This window comes from Phyllostomus hastatus, unplaced genomic scaffold, assembly GCF_019186645.2.
Source record: "Phyllostomus hastatus isolate PE091 unplaced genomic scaffold, TTU_PhHast_1.1 phas_scaffold_21, whole genome shotgun sequence".
NCBI lineage: Eukaryota > Metazoa > Chordata > Mammalia > Chiroptera > Phyllostomidae > Phyllostomus > Phyllostomus hastatus.
This window is the reverse complement of record NW_025334017.1, coordinates 9,583,921-9,601,200: the sequence shown is the minus strand read 5'-3', so window position 1 is coordinate 9,601,200 and position 17,280 is coordinate 9,583,921. Positions and strand designations below refer to the sequence as shown.

Below are 17,280 nucleotides of genomic sequence, written 5' to 3'. Positions count from 1 at the left end.
GTGCTGTTTGTTTCACCTCCAAATGAGCTCATATTTTCATTTTTTTCAGGAAAGTACATAACATTTATTCTGGACCCTTCCCAGTACCAGTTAGTGATGAAAAATCACAAATTAAGCTTCGAACAGTTTTCTAATGACATATTAAAGAAAGCATTTTCCATCCAAAAGTTTATAACCAATGAAGGCCTGAGCAATGAACTGCACGACTGCTATCAGTATCTGCAAGGGAGATCCTTGGATGTACTCTTGGAAAACATGATGCAGAACCTGCAACAAGTTTTTGAAGCCCAGCTATTTAAAACCACGAACTGGACCATGACGCACCTGTTGACATTCTGCAGCTCAGTAATATTCGAGACAACGTTTACTACCATATTTGGAAAATTCGTTGCTGGCGATAGGACAAAATTTATTACTGAACTCAGAGATGATTTTTTTAAATTTGATGCCAAATTAATACATTTATTATCAGACATACCTATGGACCTTCTAGGAAATGCCAAGTCTATTCAAAAGAAACTTATAAAACGTTTGACATCAGAAAACTTGGCTAAGATACAGGGATGGTCAGAAGTTGTTCAACTGAGGCAAGATATTCTGGAGAAACACTATACTTCCACGGACTTTGAAATAGGAGGTAAGAAATTTCCAAATGATTACTTATCTAAAATAGAATAATTTACAATAAGACCTTTGAAATAAAAAGACAAAATCGTGACCTTGAAAATTTTTATGCTCTTTCTAATTGGCTAATGATAAAATGTTTTACTCTGAAACAACCCTCTGTGATAATTGATTTTTTTTTCTTTTGCTGAGGTGGTAAAACAAGATACTTAATGGTGATAATGAGAAAGAGTATAACTAAGCTGCATTTACTCCTCTTATCTCATCCCCCATCTCCCCCCACCACCACACACACATTACATTTTAAACTATTCTCATTAAGCAGAAAATTAGACTTCAGAAGCCTATTGGTCCTCATTAGCATGCACTGATCCTTGGCTGGGTCTGTGTCCTAACATCTTTTAATTAGCACACTGCAAATCTAATCAGTGTAATAAACGCTATTAATCTTCCTTTTCACTTATTTTCTCCCAGCACATCATTTAGGCTTTCTCTGGGCCTCTGTGGCAAACACTATTCCAAGCATGGCCTGGACAATCTATTACATTCTACGGCACCCAGAAGCTATGGCAGTGCTGCGTGACGAAATTGACCATTTGCAGGAGTCAACAGGTCAAAAGCGAGGGTCTGGATTTTCCATCCACATCACCAGAGAACAATTGGACAGCCTGGTCTACCTAGGTAATTTATTTTTATCTGTTATGAAGAAAAGAAGGTTACTTCTCGGCAAACTCAGTTTATCACTCAAAGCTATTTACCAGGAGGTGGAGGACACAGCTGCCTAATTGACATAATAACACCCATTTACATCAATTATAAATTATGTAGTTTATAGCTGTAGATACTCTCGTTGCATGTAAACACTAAGGCCTAGGTAATTAACTATGCAAGGTATGCAAAGGGCTAGACCAAAGCTTTGCAATTATTTGAAAAAAAAAGTTTCTGCCTATTAAGTCATTTGATTCTGAGCATCTGTTGGCATGCTAATGCTTTCCAAACACTGCTGTTCTGTCTCGTCAAGAAAGGTATTTGGGGCTTGAAAAAGAAAGTATTTCAGAAAAGCAACTTATGTGCAAAATATATTTATTCCACCCTAAAATGGTGTCTATATTTTCATGCACTGCTAGGATGTTTTATACAGCTTGGAGTGCACAATTCTGAAAAATGTACTACAAGTGATTTCCATTGGAAATTCATGATTTAAACACACTTTGGTTTGGGCAAGGAGGGAGAAGAAGGAAGGGAGAGAGGGAGGGAAAAGGAAAAGCAATAACTATAAATTACTTCATGTGAAATATCAATATTTTATAAAATATTCACTGACATCAGATATGCGTGGTCACTATGTTGAATACATTTTAGGTCAGGGGTGACAAGGTTGTTTTTCTGTTTCTACATGCACCTGTATACCAGTGACACCTGCTTTTGATGACTGTGGTTGCATTCTCCTTTACTGGTTTTGATGTGAACTGCCTATGACAATGTGATAAACTTCAATTCTCAAAGTTAAATTCCATATCAATGACTTATCCTCTATTCCTTCTGTATTGACATTTCATCCTGTGGTATCCTCTACTATACAATAGTCCAAGTCTCATTAGGCAAATACAGGAGTAAGTCTGTATATATCTACCTTCCTTCACTCCTTTGACAATGTAGGAAAGCATTTTAGCCCATGTTGGTCTCAATTTTTTATCTTTTAGATATGTTCGAGTTTTTTTGGTAGGAACTTCCATGCGCAAATGTCCTACAGGTCTTGTCCACCTGTTGGCCTTAAGAAGAATAGCCCAAGAGATTGTTCTCACTGTTTAGGTGAAACCCATCAGAAGCAGTAGCTGGAACCCGGCTTTGTGCTGACTGTTGGCGAGCTTGTTCAGTCAATTAGGAAAAATGTGTCACCTTATAACATACATTATCAAAGTAATTTTATATTTACTTGGTGAAAGAAAATAATCACACATTAGTAAAATACAAATATTATTTTATTTTTCTTTTGAGAATTATTGAAGAGCAAATGCACAAAATTTGCATAAAGTTCTGGATAGTTGCCTTTACATGGATACACAGTATTTCCTGAGTAGAAGATAGATGGTTCTATAAAGGTCAAGTTTGCATTTCCCATCTATTCAATTGCATTTTATGAATCTGATGATGGATACTGAGAAATAAAGCAAATAAACTTCAAAAATATATGTTTATATTCTATAGACAATTATTACTCTTTTTTAAGTATATTTTATTGATTATGTGTTACAGCTGTTCCAATTTTCCCCCCTCTGCCCCCTTCCACCAGCTTCCCCCCTTTTTCAGTTGAAGTTCATCAACTCTCTTTTTACCTACCTTCTCATTATTGAAACAAAAGGTCATTTTTAAGTGGTGGTATGAAAGGAGGAAAGTTTAAATGTATTTGATCAAAAGAAAAGGGTCCATTCAAGCCCACAGCTAGAGCTAGAGATTTTCATCCTTAGAGTGCTCATAAATTCACAATTCATTGACCATCGACAAGGGAATGACAGCAATCCCATCTGAGTGTAGATCCTCCTGGATATAGGCAATGTCTTCCAACACCTGGAAAGCAGACCACTGTTTATCACAACTGTGGTTACAAGCAGAGGCCAGGTAACACTCATTACAAGAACTTAATCTTCTAGAAAATACTGTGCATTTTTTTCTTTCATGAGATAGTTTTATGCAGAGGGGAGCAAATTTTTATATGGCTCAGTAACAACAGATAACCTCTGCATCTAGTCATAGCTCAATTGTATTTCTGTATGTCAAAAGAGTTTGAACTGTATGTACAAAAGGCAAGATTTGCAGAATTAAATATTTGTACAGTGTACCATATGGTAGGAGTGTATGTGCTTCCTGTTCTCATCTTCTTAAGGAAAGTGTTCTATGTATTCTACATATAATTTCTCTTTAAAGAGATATCTTTAATTTTTATTATTATAAAAAAAGATCGCAAGGATTGAATGAATACTGCATTTTTTAAAAAACAAGAACAGAGAATTTTGTTATTAGTACAGCAGAGGGATGGGAGATTATTTTTTATAGAGATATTGCATGCCACACACATTTTTTATACAGTGAGGTTGAAAAGGAAAACTAGAATGTCATAGAAAATGGTGTCTTATTCCTGAACAAAAATGATTTCTCTAGAGTGGTCCAGAAGACAGAGCCCAGCAGGGCACAGGTGATGTAAATCTTCATGCATATCTTACTGACACTCCTGGCTTAACTGTATGGACCTCAAATTTATCAAATTTCCTCTGGTGTCAATATGCACCTAATGTCAGCAAAAGTTAAAGTGTGTAACATAGATTAGACTTTTAAATACCAAGCCCAAAGCAATCGTCTGTTTTGAGAGGTTGTAGTGGATTTATGCTTTTATTCAATACCCTTGAAAATCTTTCTTTAAAACCATTCTACCTTTCACTTAAAGAATAACACAACTTTAACCCTGGCTGGTATGGCTCAGTGGACTGAGTGCCAGCCTGCAGAACCAGGGGGTCACTGGTTCGGTTCACAGTCGGAGCACATGCCTGGGTTGTGGGCTGGGTCTCTGGTTGGGAGTGTGTGAGAGACAACCAGTCAATGTATCTCTCACACATCAATGTTTCTCTCCCTCCCTTCCCATCTCTCTAAAAATAAATGAATAAGATCTTATGGAAAAAAAAAGAAAAACACAGCTTTATATTTTTATATATTTATGTAACTGATAAGAATTTGGCTTATCATGACCCTCACTAAAATGTTATATCAATTAGTAAAGGTCTCTACCATTAAATTTAAATTTAAAATAAATTAGTAAATACAATGAGGTTCAGATAATGGTTACTTGGGGCCTAAATCTCAATAGAAAGATGAGCTGAGAAAATAGAAATTTTAAAAACTCTAAGAGAAAAGTAAGAGATAATGCAAGGAGCAGAAGCTCTCAAAATTAATTTGTACTTCTTACTTCAAGGTTTACTGAAATAATGTATGTAAATAATAAAAAGTATGGGTTCAATAAATATTATCTATTATTATCAGCAAAAGGATATTAAACTTCAATGTCATCCCTACAATGTTTATGTTTTCTTTATTTTCAAGTATTTGTGAACCAAGCTGGTATGCTATTCAAGTCCACTTCACCCTGCAGGAAGGTGCTTTCTGCATAGCGCCCATGAAAAGAGCAACTGTACTCTAAGTAAGAACATAAGGCAAAGTGGATTATAACTCTTAAATTCTATAAACTCTCAGGTGAATTGCCAGCAATTACATATCCTGAAAATGAGAAAAGTTGGAAATGTGGTTCAAGTTGGGAATATTAGAATAAAGGAAGGTACTGCAAAACTAGGGTTTGGCAAAATTTGTAATACTTTTTATTTTTTTAAACAGAGGTCAGATATTTCAAAGCAACTTTATGGACTTACATTCTTTTGTGTGGTCTTCACTGAGATACTGGGGGACTGGGGCAGCTATTACTTTGTCATTAGTTTTACCGACGAGAAAAGTTGAGGGGAGGGTGGTACAAGGGAACTACATGGTAATGGAAAAAGAAACACAATAAAGATGAAAAATAATACTCAAGGTGCTATATAATTAGCCTAAGATCATAGAGGAAAAGGAGAGAGGCAGGACTTTAACTTGGGCTTTCCATCCGAGGCTTTTCCCCTCAGACCTCTCTGCTGTCAGAATCACTGGAGTCCTTTTCATTGTCCAAACTGAAAGGGGGGAGGAATTCTTTGTGTCGTGACCAACAAAGGCAGCCATAATAGTCACACGGACAAGATCCGAAAATGTGGGCTAGATGATGATATTTTTAATTTCAGATGAGACATTAAGAATGATAGTATTAATAATTATTTTACTATGTGGCAGGCATGTATTTTAGCTTATTTAATCCTCAAGTATCATCTATAATTACTGGGTAACAAGGTTCAGAAAGTTGAGTTAACCACCCCAAATCCTACAACTAGATAGTGGCAGAGCCAGAAATTGAGGCCAGGTCTGTCTAACACAGCGCTAACTTATAAACACTGTCATCTTATGGAAAAATGCTGGAGATGTACCTGAGACCTTGACCGCTGTTTTTTACATGTTTTTAAAATAAAAATAAATTTTTCATTTTGAATAGTTTTAGATTTACAGAAAAGTTACTAAGATAATAGTGTTCCCATATATCCCTGACACACATTTTCCCTTATTATTAACATCTTAGTGTGGTATATTGGCAAAATTGTGGGTGTTATTTTGAAAAAAAAAACTAATTTAGTATTATAAAATATGGTTATTTGAGAAATTTAAATTGTACATAGTTTACACAACAACAGTAAAGTTTACAAAAACAATGTTCTCTTCCTGTGGGGTTACATAGGAGGTATCAATTCTACTTCATATTAGAGACTTCCAACTAGAGCTGAGGGGAAAAGCATCTTCCATAAAGGGGTACACCAGAAATAAGGGAGTGAAATGTTTATATGTAATCTAGGGAAACATCAGTTAAAAAGTGAAAAATACTGATTTGGATGTTTATCGAATTTCCAGCTCAGCACAGAGCTAAGAGGGTTAGATAATATAATGAATGCTGGAAGCAGGAGTTGAAAGGATTGAAAGGGAAATTTAATGAGAATGCAGATTATGGTATTTAGGTCTAAAAATCAACTGCATAAGAATAGGGTGAGGAAATTCATGGCTGAGCAAAAAAGGTTTGAAAAATCATCTGGGTTTGGGAATCATCTGGGAAGCTTCAAAGATACTCAAACTTGCACCCTTCCCCCCCTCCCCCCCACTGGCCCCCGCCGCCACAGAGGTTCTGATTTCAGTGGCCTGGGGTGCAGCTTTAAAAACTCTCTGGATGATGCTAATATGCAACCAAGGTTTAAAAGCATGTATTTTAAAGTGTTCATTATTGCATTAGTCTTGATTGCCTTAGTCTGGGATGGAGTGCTTATACTTACTATTATTATTATTAAACCATCTTATGTGATTCTAATGGACAGCCAGCACTGATAGCTTCTGGGATATCAGAAAGTTTAAAACAAGTCAGTGATTATATTATTTCAAAAATATATTGTTCATCTGCTTCCAACAAAACAGTAATGGAAGTATGGTATTTACGGCAGAGAAAGTAGTTGCTCTCTACTTTTCCAACTGAAGTAACACACCCAGTTCTGCCACATTTTAGTGGAACATTTACTAATTGAATTCATCCAAGTATGTCAAAAAGAAGGAAAGCCATATCTTCTCTGACACACAATTAAAAAATGACACAATAGTTATCTTTAAGTATTTGTTAAGGGCTGTTATGGGGGAAGAGAAATTAGAATTTTTTTCCTTTGGGTTTTCTAAAGGGGAATAATGAAAGGGAGGCAAATTTCAGCTCCGTGTGAAAAATATCTTTCTACTAAAAGGGACTTCCTGGATGCCAACATTGGAGATATCCAATTAGAAATTGTACAATATCTGTGCTAGGATCGTGGGAAGCATTCCTATTTACATGTTCCTTCCAATGGTGAATTACCTAGATTGCACTGGCTCTGAAGTCCAAATCCACATGCTGTGTTCTCTTGTTTCTACATATGTGAGCTACCGTTTCACACCAGCAGCAGTAGCTCAGTGCCCTGAGCAGAGTAGGACCTGAATAAATGTCAGTTGAATATACGAATGTTGACCTTACGTGCCTATATTTTAGCAGTAAACCAAAGGCCATGTCTGCAATGCAGAGTAAAAGCAGGCCTTCATTTGCACCAGTACAGATTCATTTTTGACTTTGCTAAAATATACAACTGTTGATCCAAAAACTAGTTATTCTACTTCACATTATCTGGTTATTATAATTCCAGATTTACCTTCTCGCCTGTCTTGAAGGCAGTTGCATAAAATCATACACACATCTGGACCCTCACACCCTGTAGGACGTACTGCCTCCAGCTTCACCTCCCCCCTTTTCACCGACCTTCTTCCTGAGGCCTCCCTCCAAGTGCACAGCCCCAGCACACTGCGGCAGGGCCTGGCTGTTCATTTCACTCCAGTCACCGTTGCTATCCACTGATCACCATGGCTAATCAAATGGTATGACAGTCTGCCCCAATCATTAAGATGACCCAAATTAACAGCCTGGCCATGTCACAGTACATTCATTCCACACACACAGACATGGTTTAAGTGTGAGGCAGAAACTTGGATGTGCTTATTTGTGTTTGCACTGTAACATGCATTATTGATAGTCCTATGCTGCTTCCCCACTTTAAATCTGCAAATGAGAATCATCTGTCAATTATTACAGCCAGAATGGAGATCTAAGGGCAAAAGAGAAAGTGGATATGCCTTTTCCCACTGCTATTTCTTTCATTTGCCCTTTTCCTTCACAGTTACATTGTGAAGCATTTTAGCTCAACACATTCCTCAGCTTTTTGCCTAAAGTGGATACTGAATCAGAATATTTTTATATCCTAAAGAGAAACAAATCTTCCCTAGCCAGGTGAAGAAGGCAGTGCAGGCTCAGAACTGTAAACTGCTTGTGGGAATTCGGTGACCCAATTTCCCTGTCAGTACTGGTCAGTGAAACTTAGTTCTTAAAAAAAAAACACAGGCAGCCTTATCTTAATCACCATTGCAATTCTTGGCACTTTACAGTGCCTGGTGTAAATTATCCCACAAATATTTGCATTCTTGATAGCCGTTTTTCTACAATGCATTTAATAAGTAGAGGGTCCTATTACCTGCTAAATGTTAGTATAAATTAACAATCCATTATGCACAATAAGTTGTATAAAACATTTACAGATAGAGATCATGTTTAATTAAAATTAACTTGCATATGAAAGCCAGGCGCACTAATGATCTCAATGACCTTTTATTACCTGCAGCCCCTTGTTTTGGCTGGAATGATTGACAGCTTGCTGTTTGGCTACCATGTTGAATTTCAGCTGACAAGACTTTTCATTTTAACTCAATTTGCCCGCCTATCACAAGCTGGTGGCAGGCCAGACCCAAGTCACCCAGCTTTGCCTCAGCAGCTTGCTCTAGTTCTCATTAGTACGCATTTATTCAGTGGAAATTGGAAGACAAATGCTTGAAGGCATGTGAACTAAGTATAGCAAATTAGGTTTAAAGACTGAATATTTATAAGTATATGGAAAGTTTTTTTTTTAATTCTAGAGCAAATTGAGAACTGAGTGCTAGCTTTGGCATAAAAGAAATAAAGATAGAAGGGGGAAGGAAGATTCTAAGAATAACAATACTATAAGCTTTTTCTTTCCGTTTTGGAAATATGTAAAATGCCTCTGACAACACCTTATCAAATACCAACCTGGCCTCTCTTTCGTGGAGTGCTTGCACAATGAAGCTTAGCACCTCGTGCATGAGAAGGGGGGAAAAATGAGGGTCATGTTCAATTGTTGCTTGGTTATCCCTTGGTATGTTTTAAATTGCCTTGTTTGTTCGGCACTAGCACAGAAACAGATGTTGCTCTACCGTGCAGGATAATTTACTGTACCTCCTGGTGCAGCATGGAAGGCCTCCCAGGGCCCAGCTGGTCTGTCAGTGGCACTGGCTGGTGTCTGCTCAACTATGACAACTACAAGTCGAGGCTGCAATTTTTTTTTTTGTTGTGCGGTTGTCATTCTTCTCAACATATAGCTCTGCCTGCACTCGCACTGGGCTGGTAGAGAAGCTGCTGGCTTTTGTGCCTGTATGTGGCAACACAGAGGCACGGAAGCTCCACTCTCCGTTGTTAATAATAATGCAACTCATTACTTCTGTCGTCTAATGATTATCGGCATGATCGCTCAGAGCAAGAGCCAACGTCGCCTTGCACACATAACTGGTACTGGAAGGTAAAACAGATTTGTCATTTACGATCTGACCGCTAAGCCACACTTTGTGTGCTCCATTATTGTGATTAACTTCTGCCTAAGATATGCTCGCCCAATTGTCATTTGTGATACTGCAGTGGGCGCAAGCTGCCGTGCTTCCCGCGAGCGCCTCAGCCAATCGGATGTGACCATGTTATTTGGACTGTTAAACGCCTGCCCTGTCACAGCAGCCACCCCACAGTTATTTAGTTTTTGTATTCCTTCCTTCCACACCCCTACTGGAGCTGGTGGGGAAACGATGCTGCTGCATATGTCAGCTACCATTTCACACCACAAGCTAAAATGATGCTGTGCTGTTGTTGACCCAACAGAGCCGGCAGCCGTACAGGGGGAGCCGGCCCTCGATTTTTACCACAGAAAAGTTGGTCGCTGGTGTCCTGCCAGCTAAAATCCGTTGTGTCAGGTGCCTTGTGTCTATTGCAATAGAATCCATGTTCCAAAACCAAAGTTCTTTTCTGGCCCCATCATCAACAAACCGTTTTGACTCTGCCTGATTATAATAACGAAGGCAGTCCAAAAGAATATGTACAGCCTCACTGTACGTCACATTGAATCACCACACTGGCCACACAGAGCTGACCGCAGCCTCATTTCTTTAGACAAACGCAGGCCCAGGGAAAAACCTCCTGGGAGAAGGCACCCAAAGCCACTTGATAGTGCTATGCAAGCTATGCCTAGGTTTACATTTTAGTGAAATAGTTACTTATTTTTATTTTGTGGCTGATGAGAGCCCCCACTGACCAGTCTGCTTCTATAATCTAATGATGAGTACTTACATTTCAGAGCTTTGCTGAAAACTGCTAGGGGACTGGGCTCTGTGTGTGTGTGTCTGTGGTTGTACATTGCATGCCACAAACAACTGTGTGTTACCAGGGGAAGGGGGAAAATACTTGGTTTGGAGCTCTCTTTTACATTGCTGATTAGAAAGAATCAAGCTTTATATTCTAGGACCCATTCACGCTGGTGAAAACATAGTCAGTTTTGATTATGAAGGCAGAGATGCAGACCTAGACAGGAGCTACATGCTGATATGCATGCTATCAGAATGATTTATGCAAATTATGCATATTATTCCCAAAGGGATTCCTCCTCAAACTGCCAGGATAAATTGCCGGAAATTAGCCATAAAATCTGTCGTGCAAGGAGCAAAAGGTGAAGGCCACTGGGAAAGCAAGGACATTCAGCTTCTGGAATCTTCCAGGTTATGATGGTGGCTGTTATTTTCCCTGGATACAAGGGAAATAGAGTTTTCTTCTGAATCCTATAAACGTATTTTTTCTTTGAAATTTTTCCAGCAAATGCTGACTCACATTTTATTTACAGCTAGCATAAAAGAATTTAAGTGTTAAGCTGTCGCAGAAAGCACCACTACAATCACTTTACTATTAACTGCCTAAGTGGTTATTAAATGTCTCAGCCTGGCTTTAAAGGCATAGCTGTTCTGTAGGTTGGTGAAATAACCCACCAGCAGTTATTTAACAGGGATATGGTTTTAATTTACAATGGGTATACCGTAACGCAATGTTTCTCTGTTGCAAACTATTCTTTCCTACAAAAATTCTAACCAATGACTTTCTGCCTCAGCACAGCACTGTTGCTCCGTCTGTGAAATGCCAGGCCACAGCTGTCTCGCCAGCCCCCTTCCCACTCTGGTCTGGCAAAGCCATCATCTCAGCACTCAGTGAATCTGATTAGGAAAGCTATTGGTGGTGAGCTTTAGTGGCAAATTGTGGGCACTCCCCAGGACCTGTCATAGTTTAAGAAGCTGTTGCTTATTTTCCTTCAGAAAGCGCCATTCTCGAGACTTTACGACTATGTTCATTTTCGTCCATCATGCGCTTCATCCAAGAGGATTTGACTCTACCGTCAGAGACCCGAGACTACCTTCTGCGAAAGGGAGACCTGCTAGCCATCTTTCCTCCCATCTTGCACTATGACCCTGAAATCTTTGAAGCTCCAGAGGTAAATAAATGTCGAACTGGTCACTGGCATTCTTAGATATTGAAAGCACATTCTTCTTCTTCATGAGCTGTTTCTATCTCTTTTTTTTACCACCTCATTTTAGATAGGATTTGAGACACTTTGATGACTTCTATTTTTCCTCCAATGGGAAAATGTTCCTGTTCACTAACGTGCTTCCTAGGATCTCTCCATCAAAGATTTTGTGGCCCATAAATAGGGATACTGTGATGAGACTCAATGCTAGTGTCTTCCAATGAAATGGGCATTGTGCCTAGGCCATCATTACCTTTAGGGCATATATAGGTTTCGTTTGGCAGAGAATTATTGAAAGCCATAAAAGGCAAGCTATTGACAGGCGGCTTAGAGGATAAACAATGACAACCATGTTGCCAAGTCTTTCCAGACTGGGTTTATATCCCAAAGTCAAACACCTTCATGGTCGTAGTTAAGCCCATATACTTTTTAACCTCTTACTAAAGATATGTGCTCCTTCTTGATCAGTTAGGATGGCGTTATGAACTTGAGATTGTAAAGCTGCTGTTCACAGGCGAAGCTCTGAGGGTAATTGTGTCATCTCCTTGTATTTTTTTCCCCCAAAGCTGGAGTTAATGAATATCAAAGACTGGAAATTAATCCACCCTGGCTCATCCCTTAATACCACTTTAGAGGTTCACCACCTGCATGCAAATTGAATGCAGTCATATTCTGCCTGTGTGCCTCATGAAGTAATGCTGTTGCTGCAGTGGTTTTTGTATATAAAAGGCCACTTTTCAAAGGGAATCTCCGTGCTCTTTTGAGCAGTTCAAAAGCTGGACCACTTTTAAACCCAGTTTCTTGAGTGAGTTGTCATGCAGCCAGGCTGGATTAAAAAATTGTTGAATTTTGGAAACCAAAGAGAAGAAGACAACTTCAAATATAACAAGATAATATGCATTGATTTCATCAGCAAGGCAAAATTTTTTAGGCGAGGGAGAATGTGTGTATGGTTTCTATCCGTTTCAGAAGAAGGGGCATTAAATGAATGATGAGAGTGAGTCGGAAGCGAGGTATTAGTGAGTGAATAAGCATTTCCCAGACAACAAGCTTTATTTCCACATGGGCAAATATCAACATTTTCACACCCAAGTAGTCAGTTAACAGGGACAATAATTAATATTTGAAAAATACTTTAAAATTTTAAAACTGCTTTATTTTTAGCTCTGATTTTTAATGTATTTAACTTTATTTTTTCATTATATAATTATTCCAATAGTCACTAAGTTTACCCTTCATGTCATGATAATAAAATCAACAAATACTCAACAAATGTTTGCCAAATCATCACTGTTTTTGTGGAACTGGTCTTTGGGTTCCTCCTACCCTCCACTCCTGACCCTGGCCCAGTGATTAAAAAAATGACCATAAATGATACTTTCAGGAGTTTAAAAATCAAAGTTAAATATTGAACTTGTGCTGATTTATATTTACATTATAGTATTTCTATAGAATACTAACTAGCAATGTCCAAACTTTACATAACAATTGACCAATCTTAATAATAATTGGAAGGGTTGGCCTCATGCTAAACCTGTGTAAAATGGAAATCATGATATTGTGAATGCTGACTTGGTGTCACTGGGGTAGCTCTAACTTAAGTTGATAGGCACTTTCTATTATTTACTAGTCTTAACATTAGTCAATTATGCCTGACTAATGTTAAAGGTAACTAGCTAATTCTTTGCCATGGTATTGTTTTCTTGAAATTAATTGTGGAATGCTAATAGTTATAGTTCAGAACCATTTTTATATGATTTGGCAAGGTCCTGTGTAATCATCCTATAAACATTTACTAAATATTTACTACTGTCAGGCATATAAATTGATTCCTTTTTTTCTTATCAACTTAGGATGGCAATAATATACTATAGATGCTCATCTGACAGATGCCCACCCCAAAACAGTGATGCACTGACAGTAAAGACGGCACATTTGTCCTTGTTACAAAGAGCCTTGGCCCAGGAGCTCTGGCCCCTGGAGCTCATCAGACGCCCTTATTTTCCATCTCCTTATCTTTGCATACTACATATCCTGAATGGGAGGACGGGCCTTAGGTATAGAAAACAGACCATTGCTATTGGGTCAAAAACATGAAGATGACAAACTCCACATATCAGTATTGTTATTCTCAGAGAGAGCACAAAGCCACTGAAGAGCCTTAGCAGGACATGGGTTCCCCCAATTCAACAAGGTTGTTCAAGTTGTTAAAAAGAAACTGGCTTGGCCATACCAGGTTTCAGGTTGTTCAAGTTCCACAGACCCTAGAATACTACATTACAAAAGCAGGCCATGGTTCTCCTTCACCCATCTTTCTGTTCCTGAATGTCCCTCCCAAGAAGCATCCTTAATTATCTCTTCTTTGACAGTGTCACTGATTCCCACCTTACTCCTAGAGAATTTGCCATTGCCCACTCTGTGCCCTGTGTATGCCTTTCATGTATTTTTTATTATGGTCCACACCACATAGTATTTTTCAATTACTTATTTACTTCTCCCTGCTTCCATATGCTACAAGCCTAGTACCTCCCACACAGGAAGGTGTCCATAGATGGTGAACAAACAAGGGGATGCCAGGATGGATGAATGCACTGAAAGTGAAAATACGCTCCAGTTAAATTTGTAAATCACCCCGGATATTGCACACTCATGTATGTACTGGGCCTGAATAGATGAAGTGGCTTGTGTATAAACATGGCAATACTATCTGGAGTGGTGAGAACTGTGGCAAAAGGAGAACCCAGGAGTCATCTTATTGAGTCCATGTGACTGCTTCTGAGTTAACCCTCAGCTCTTACAAGCATGTAGGCCTGGTATGGCCAAGTCAGTTTCTTATTGACTCAAAAAATGTGTTTCTAAGTGAAGCTTAGAATAGAATTTTCAAATGTTTGGACAAAATAAAGTTTAAAACACAATGTTGGCTAAACAAAAAGTGTCTGTGAATGTAACTGAATCTATAAGCTATGGACATGTAACCTCTGTGTTATGAATTATTTTCCTGAATATTTGTTGTTTAGCTTATTGTAATGTCACTGCTCAGGTGGTTCTTGCCTGTGGGAGAAAACAAATTGGCAGTAACATTGAAAACAATGAGAGAGAGCAAAGAAAACACCCCTTCCCAGTTCTTTCTTCCTCTTTCTCTGTTGGTCTAAATACTATCCAAGAATATCCCAGGGGTGTCAAACTCATTTTCAATGGGGGCCACATCAGCCTTCAAAGGGTCAAATGTAATTTCAGGACTGTATAAATGTAACTACTCCTTAACAGTTAAGAGAGAGCTTGGTGCTGCTGCCAGGTAGAAACAAGATAAAACAAAGTGGAGGGCTGGATTTGGCCCTTGGGCCTTGTATTTGCCACCTGTGAGATAAATTAGTTAGGAATGGATAGTTCTTTAAATTTTTCTGAAGGCTTCCTCAAATTTACATCTATTACCAGACATAATTCAAGCACTGGCTCTCAAAGAATTGGTTAATGGTGATGATTTCTTTTGTGCCAAAATGCAAAGTCGGAGCTATCAAAAAGATCAAATTTGTTGGGTTTTTTTCTATGGCCTGAAGTGATCTGGCGTAAAGGGAGGCCTAGGGAGGTCCATATGGAAGAAACAGCAAACATTTAAGATGATAACAGATTATCATAATGATGTAGCCTCCTAAAGTAAGAAAACAGTGAAAGAGTTAAGTAATTATAAAGCTGTTGAAGTACCCACTAAAGCTCTGAAGTTCAAAGACCTCTAAATAATTATTGTCCATATTTCAAACTGGAATAGAGTTGCATTCCTTGTATATTTCAAGGAAACAAATGTATAGTGCATATCTACTGTCCAGAAAGCATGTTGATGGGTGCAATGGGTGACACGGAAATAAAAAAGACCTCTGTCCTTAAGAACTTATGGCTTAGGGCTTGGCCTTACCACATGGCGATCTCATAGCCAAGCCCTTCATGTTGACAGGGTTTCTGCCATTCCAGTGAACTGCTATACCTGCTATGTTGGAACCAGCTGGTAGACCAACACTCTGAAAGCCCCGAGTTTGTCAGTTTTCCTGGTATAAATAATCCCACCTTGGCTGATTTCATGTAACCCACTTGAAGACCCTAAACATGAAGTTGAAAAGAGATATATATGCACACTTGTTTGAGCCAGTATAAGCTGGCTGTAGCACACCACTGGTTGGAACCTAGGTTGTGGAGATAAAAAGGGACTTGTGTCATCTGTCATCTTGCTCCCAGGAGGATTGACTGCAAATCAGGGCAACAGTGCAGCTCCTCATCCATTCAGAACACTGGCAGTTTTTATTTCTAGGAAGTCACATCTTTTATCTACTCTAGATCCCTATGCTCAAATGATGAACTGAGTGAATCCAAGACCTGACCATACTGAACATCGTCTACCTCAGCAAGACCATGTTTGTGCCTTTTTAACTTCTGTACTTCACATACAGGAAGTAGTATAAAAATCTGTTGAATGAACTAAATGTGATGTTTGGAGAACACAAACTAGGGTGTTAGACAGTGCTCCTCAGTCACTTACACCAAAAAGTCTCCTCAATTCAGAAAATTGAATCATCTATCCAGTGCTGATTTGTAGTGCTAAATATTATACCATTTTCCCCTTGTAAACACTGAATATTCATCTACTCTTCATTCTCTACATGTTTATTTACTTATTCAATATCTCTATTTTTTCAAAAGCTTGAAGATTGCTTTTAAAATATACTTATTGTCATGTATTTATTCATTAATTCGACAAACATATATGGAGTCTCTACTATGTGTATAGCACTCTGTTGGGTGCTTCAAAAATACAGAGATAAATAAGACAGTGCGACAACTCCAATCTCCTGGGAATTCTTGGCTCTGCCATTTCCTGTGGGTTAGCTCTGTCTGCAGCCTGTGGCAAGATGGCCACAGCAGTTGCAGGCATCATTTTCACATAAAAGTAGGTCCAGAAGGGAAAGGGTAGTGAACCATTTTTGTTTGTTTGTTTTTGTTGAAAAGAAGAAAACTTCTCCCAGATGTCCCCACAGACTTTTCCCGTACAGCACTAATGAGATTGGTTCACGTACCGTAGCCTAAATCAGCCAGAGGCAGTGCGACGTGAGTACTGCCGCTGGAGCCTAGACAAATCTGATGCAGAAGAAAGACATTGAGGAGTCATGTACAACAATCGTCAGAGGAGCAGTGGGGAATTTCAATGTCTTACCCTTTCTCTTATGGCTTCTTTATTCTTATCCATTTAATGATATTGCATTCAATATTATTAATTATGATACACTGAGATATTTTAAGAGCTCATTTTAAATATGAAACACTGAGCTATTATAGTTATAAGAGTTGAAGCCAACATGATGAATCCTGTATTTAAGTTGTTCTAAGTAAACATGTACATCTTGAGGTTTCTAACCCTTTGTTCTATGGCACTGTGACCTCCAAATCTCAGGGATGACTCTTACACTCCTTGTTATGGCCACACTATATCCCTAGCAGCTGCCACAAGCTTTCCCCAATATCAGTTCCTACTCTGGTTCCCCATGCCCTCGCAATAGAAAACTGAAAATAAATTTCTACTAAAAAATATATTTATGCCTATGTGCCCTTTGCCCTTAATGATGGTCTCAGAGCAAAAGAAGGGGGTCTCTTCCCTTCTTGTTTCATAATATATTTAACCAAGTAGGAATTTCTAACATGTTTAGTATGAGGAAATTGAATAGAATATGATAAAAATTAGAGGAGTGACATTCCTGGTTGAGTAGGAATTTGAAGGAACTGAATGTAAACACTAAGGTCACAGGGGTAGGGGACC

General features: G+C 38.5%; 1 protein-coding gene across 1 annotated transcript in view; it reads left to right on the top strand.

Moving 5' to 3' along the window:
- LOC123833187 (cytochrome P450 7B1) overlaps window positions 1-17,280 on the top strand; it is a 161,807-nt gene that overhangs the window by 138,243 nt on the left and 6,284 nt on the right. The window contains exons 3-5 of the mRNA XM_045861308.1: window positions 50-637; window positions 1,099-1,305; window positions 11,272-11,447. Coding sequence (XP_045717264.1) covers window positions 50-637; window positions 1,099-1,305; window positions 11,272-11,447 — 971 coding nt within the window. The remainder of the gene's footprint in view (window positions 1-49; window positions 638-1,098; window positions 1,306-11,271; window positions 11,448-17,280) is intronic.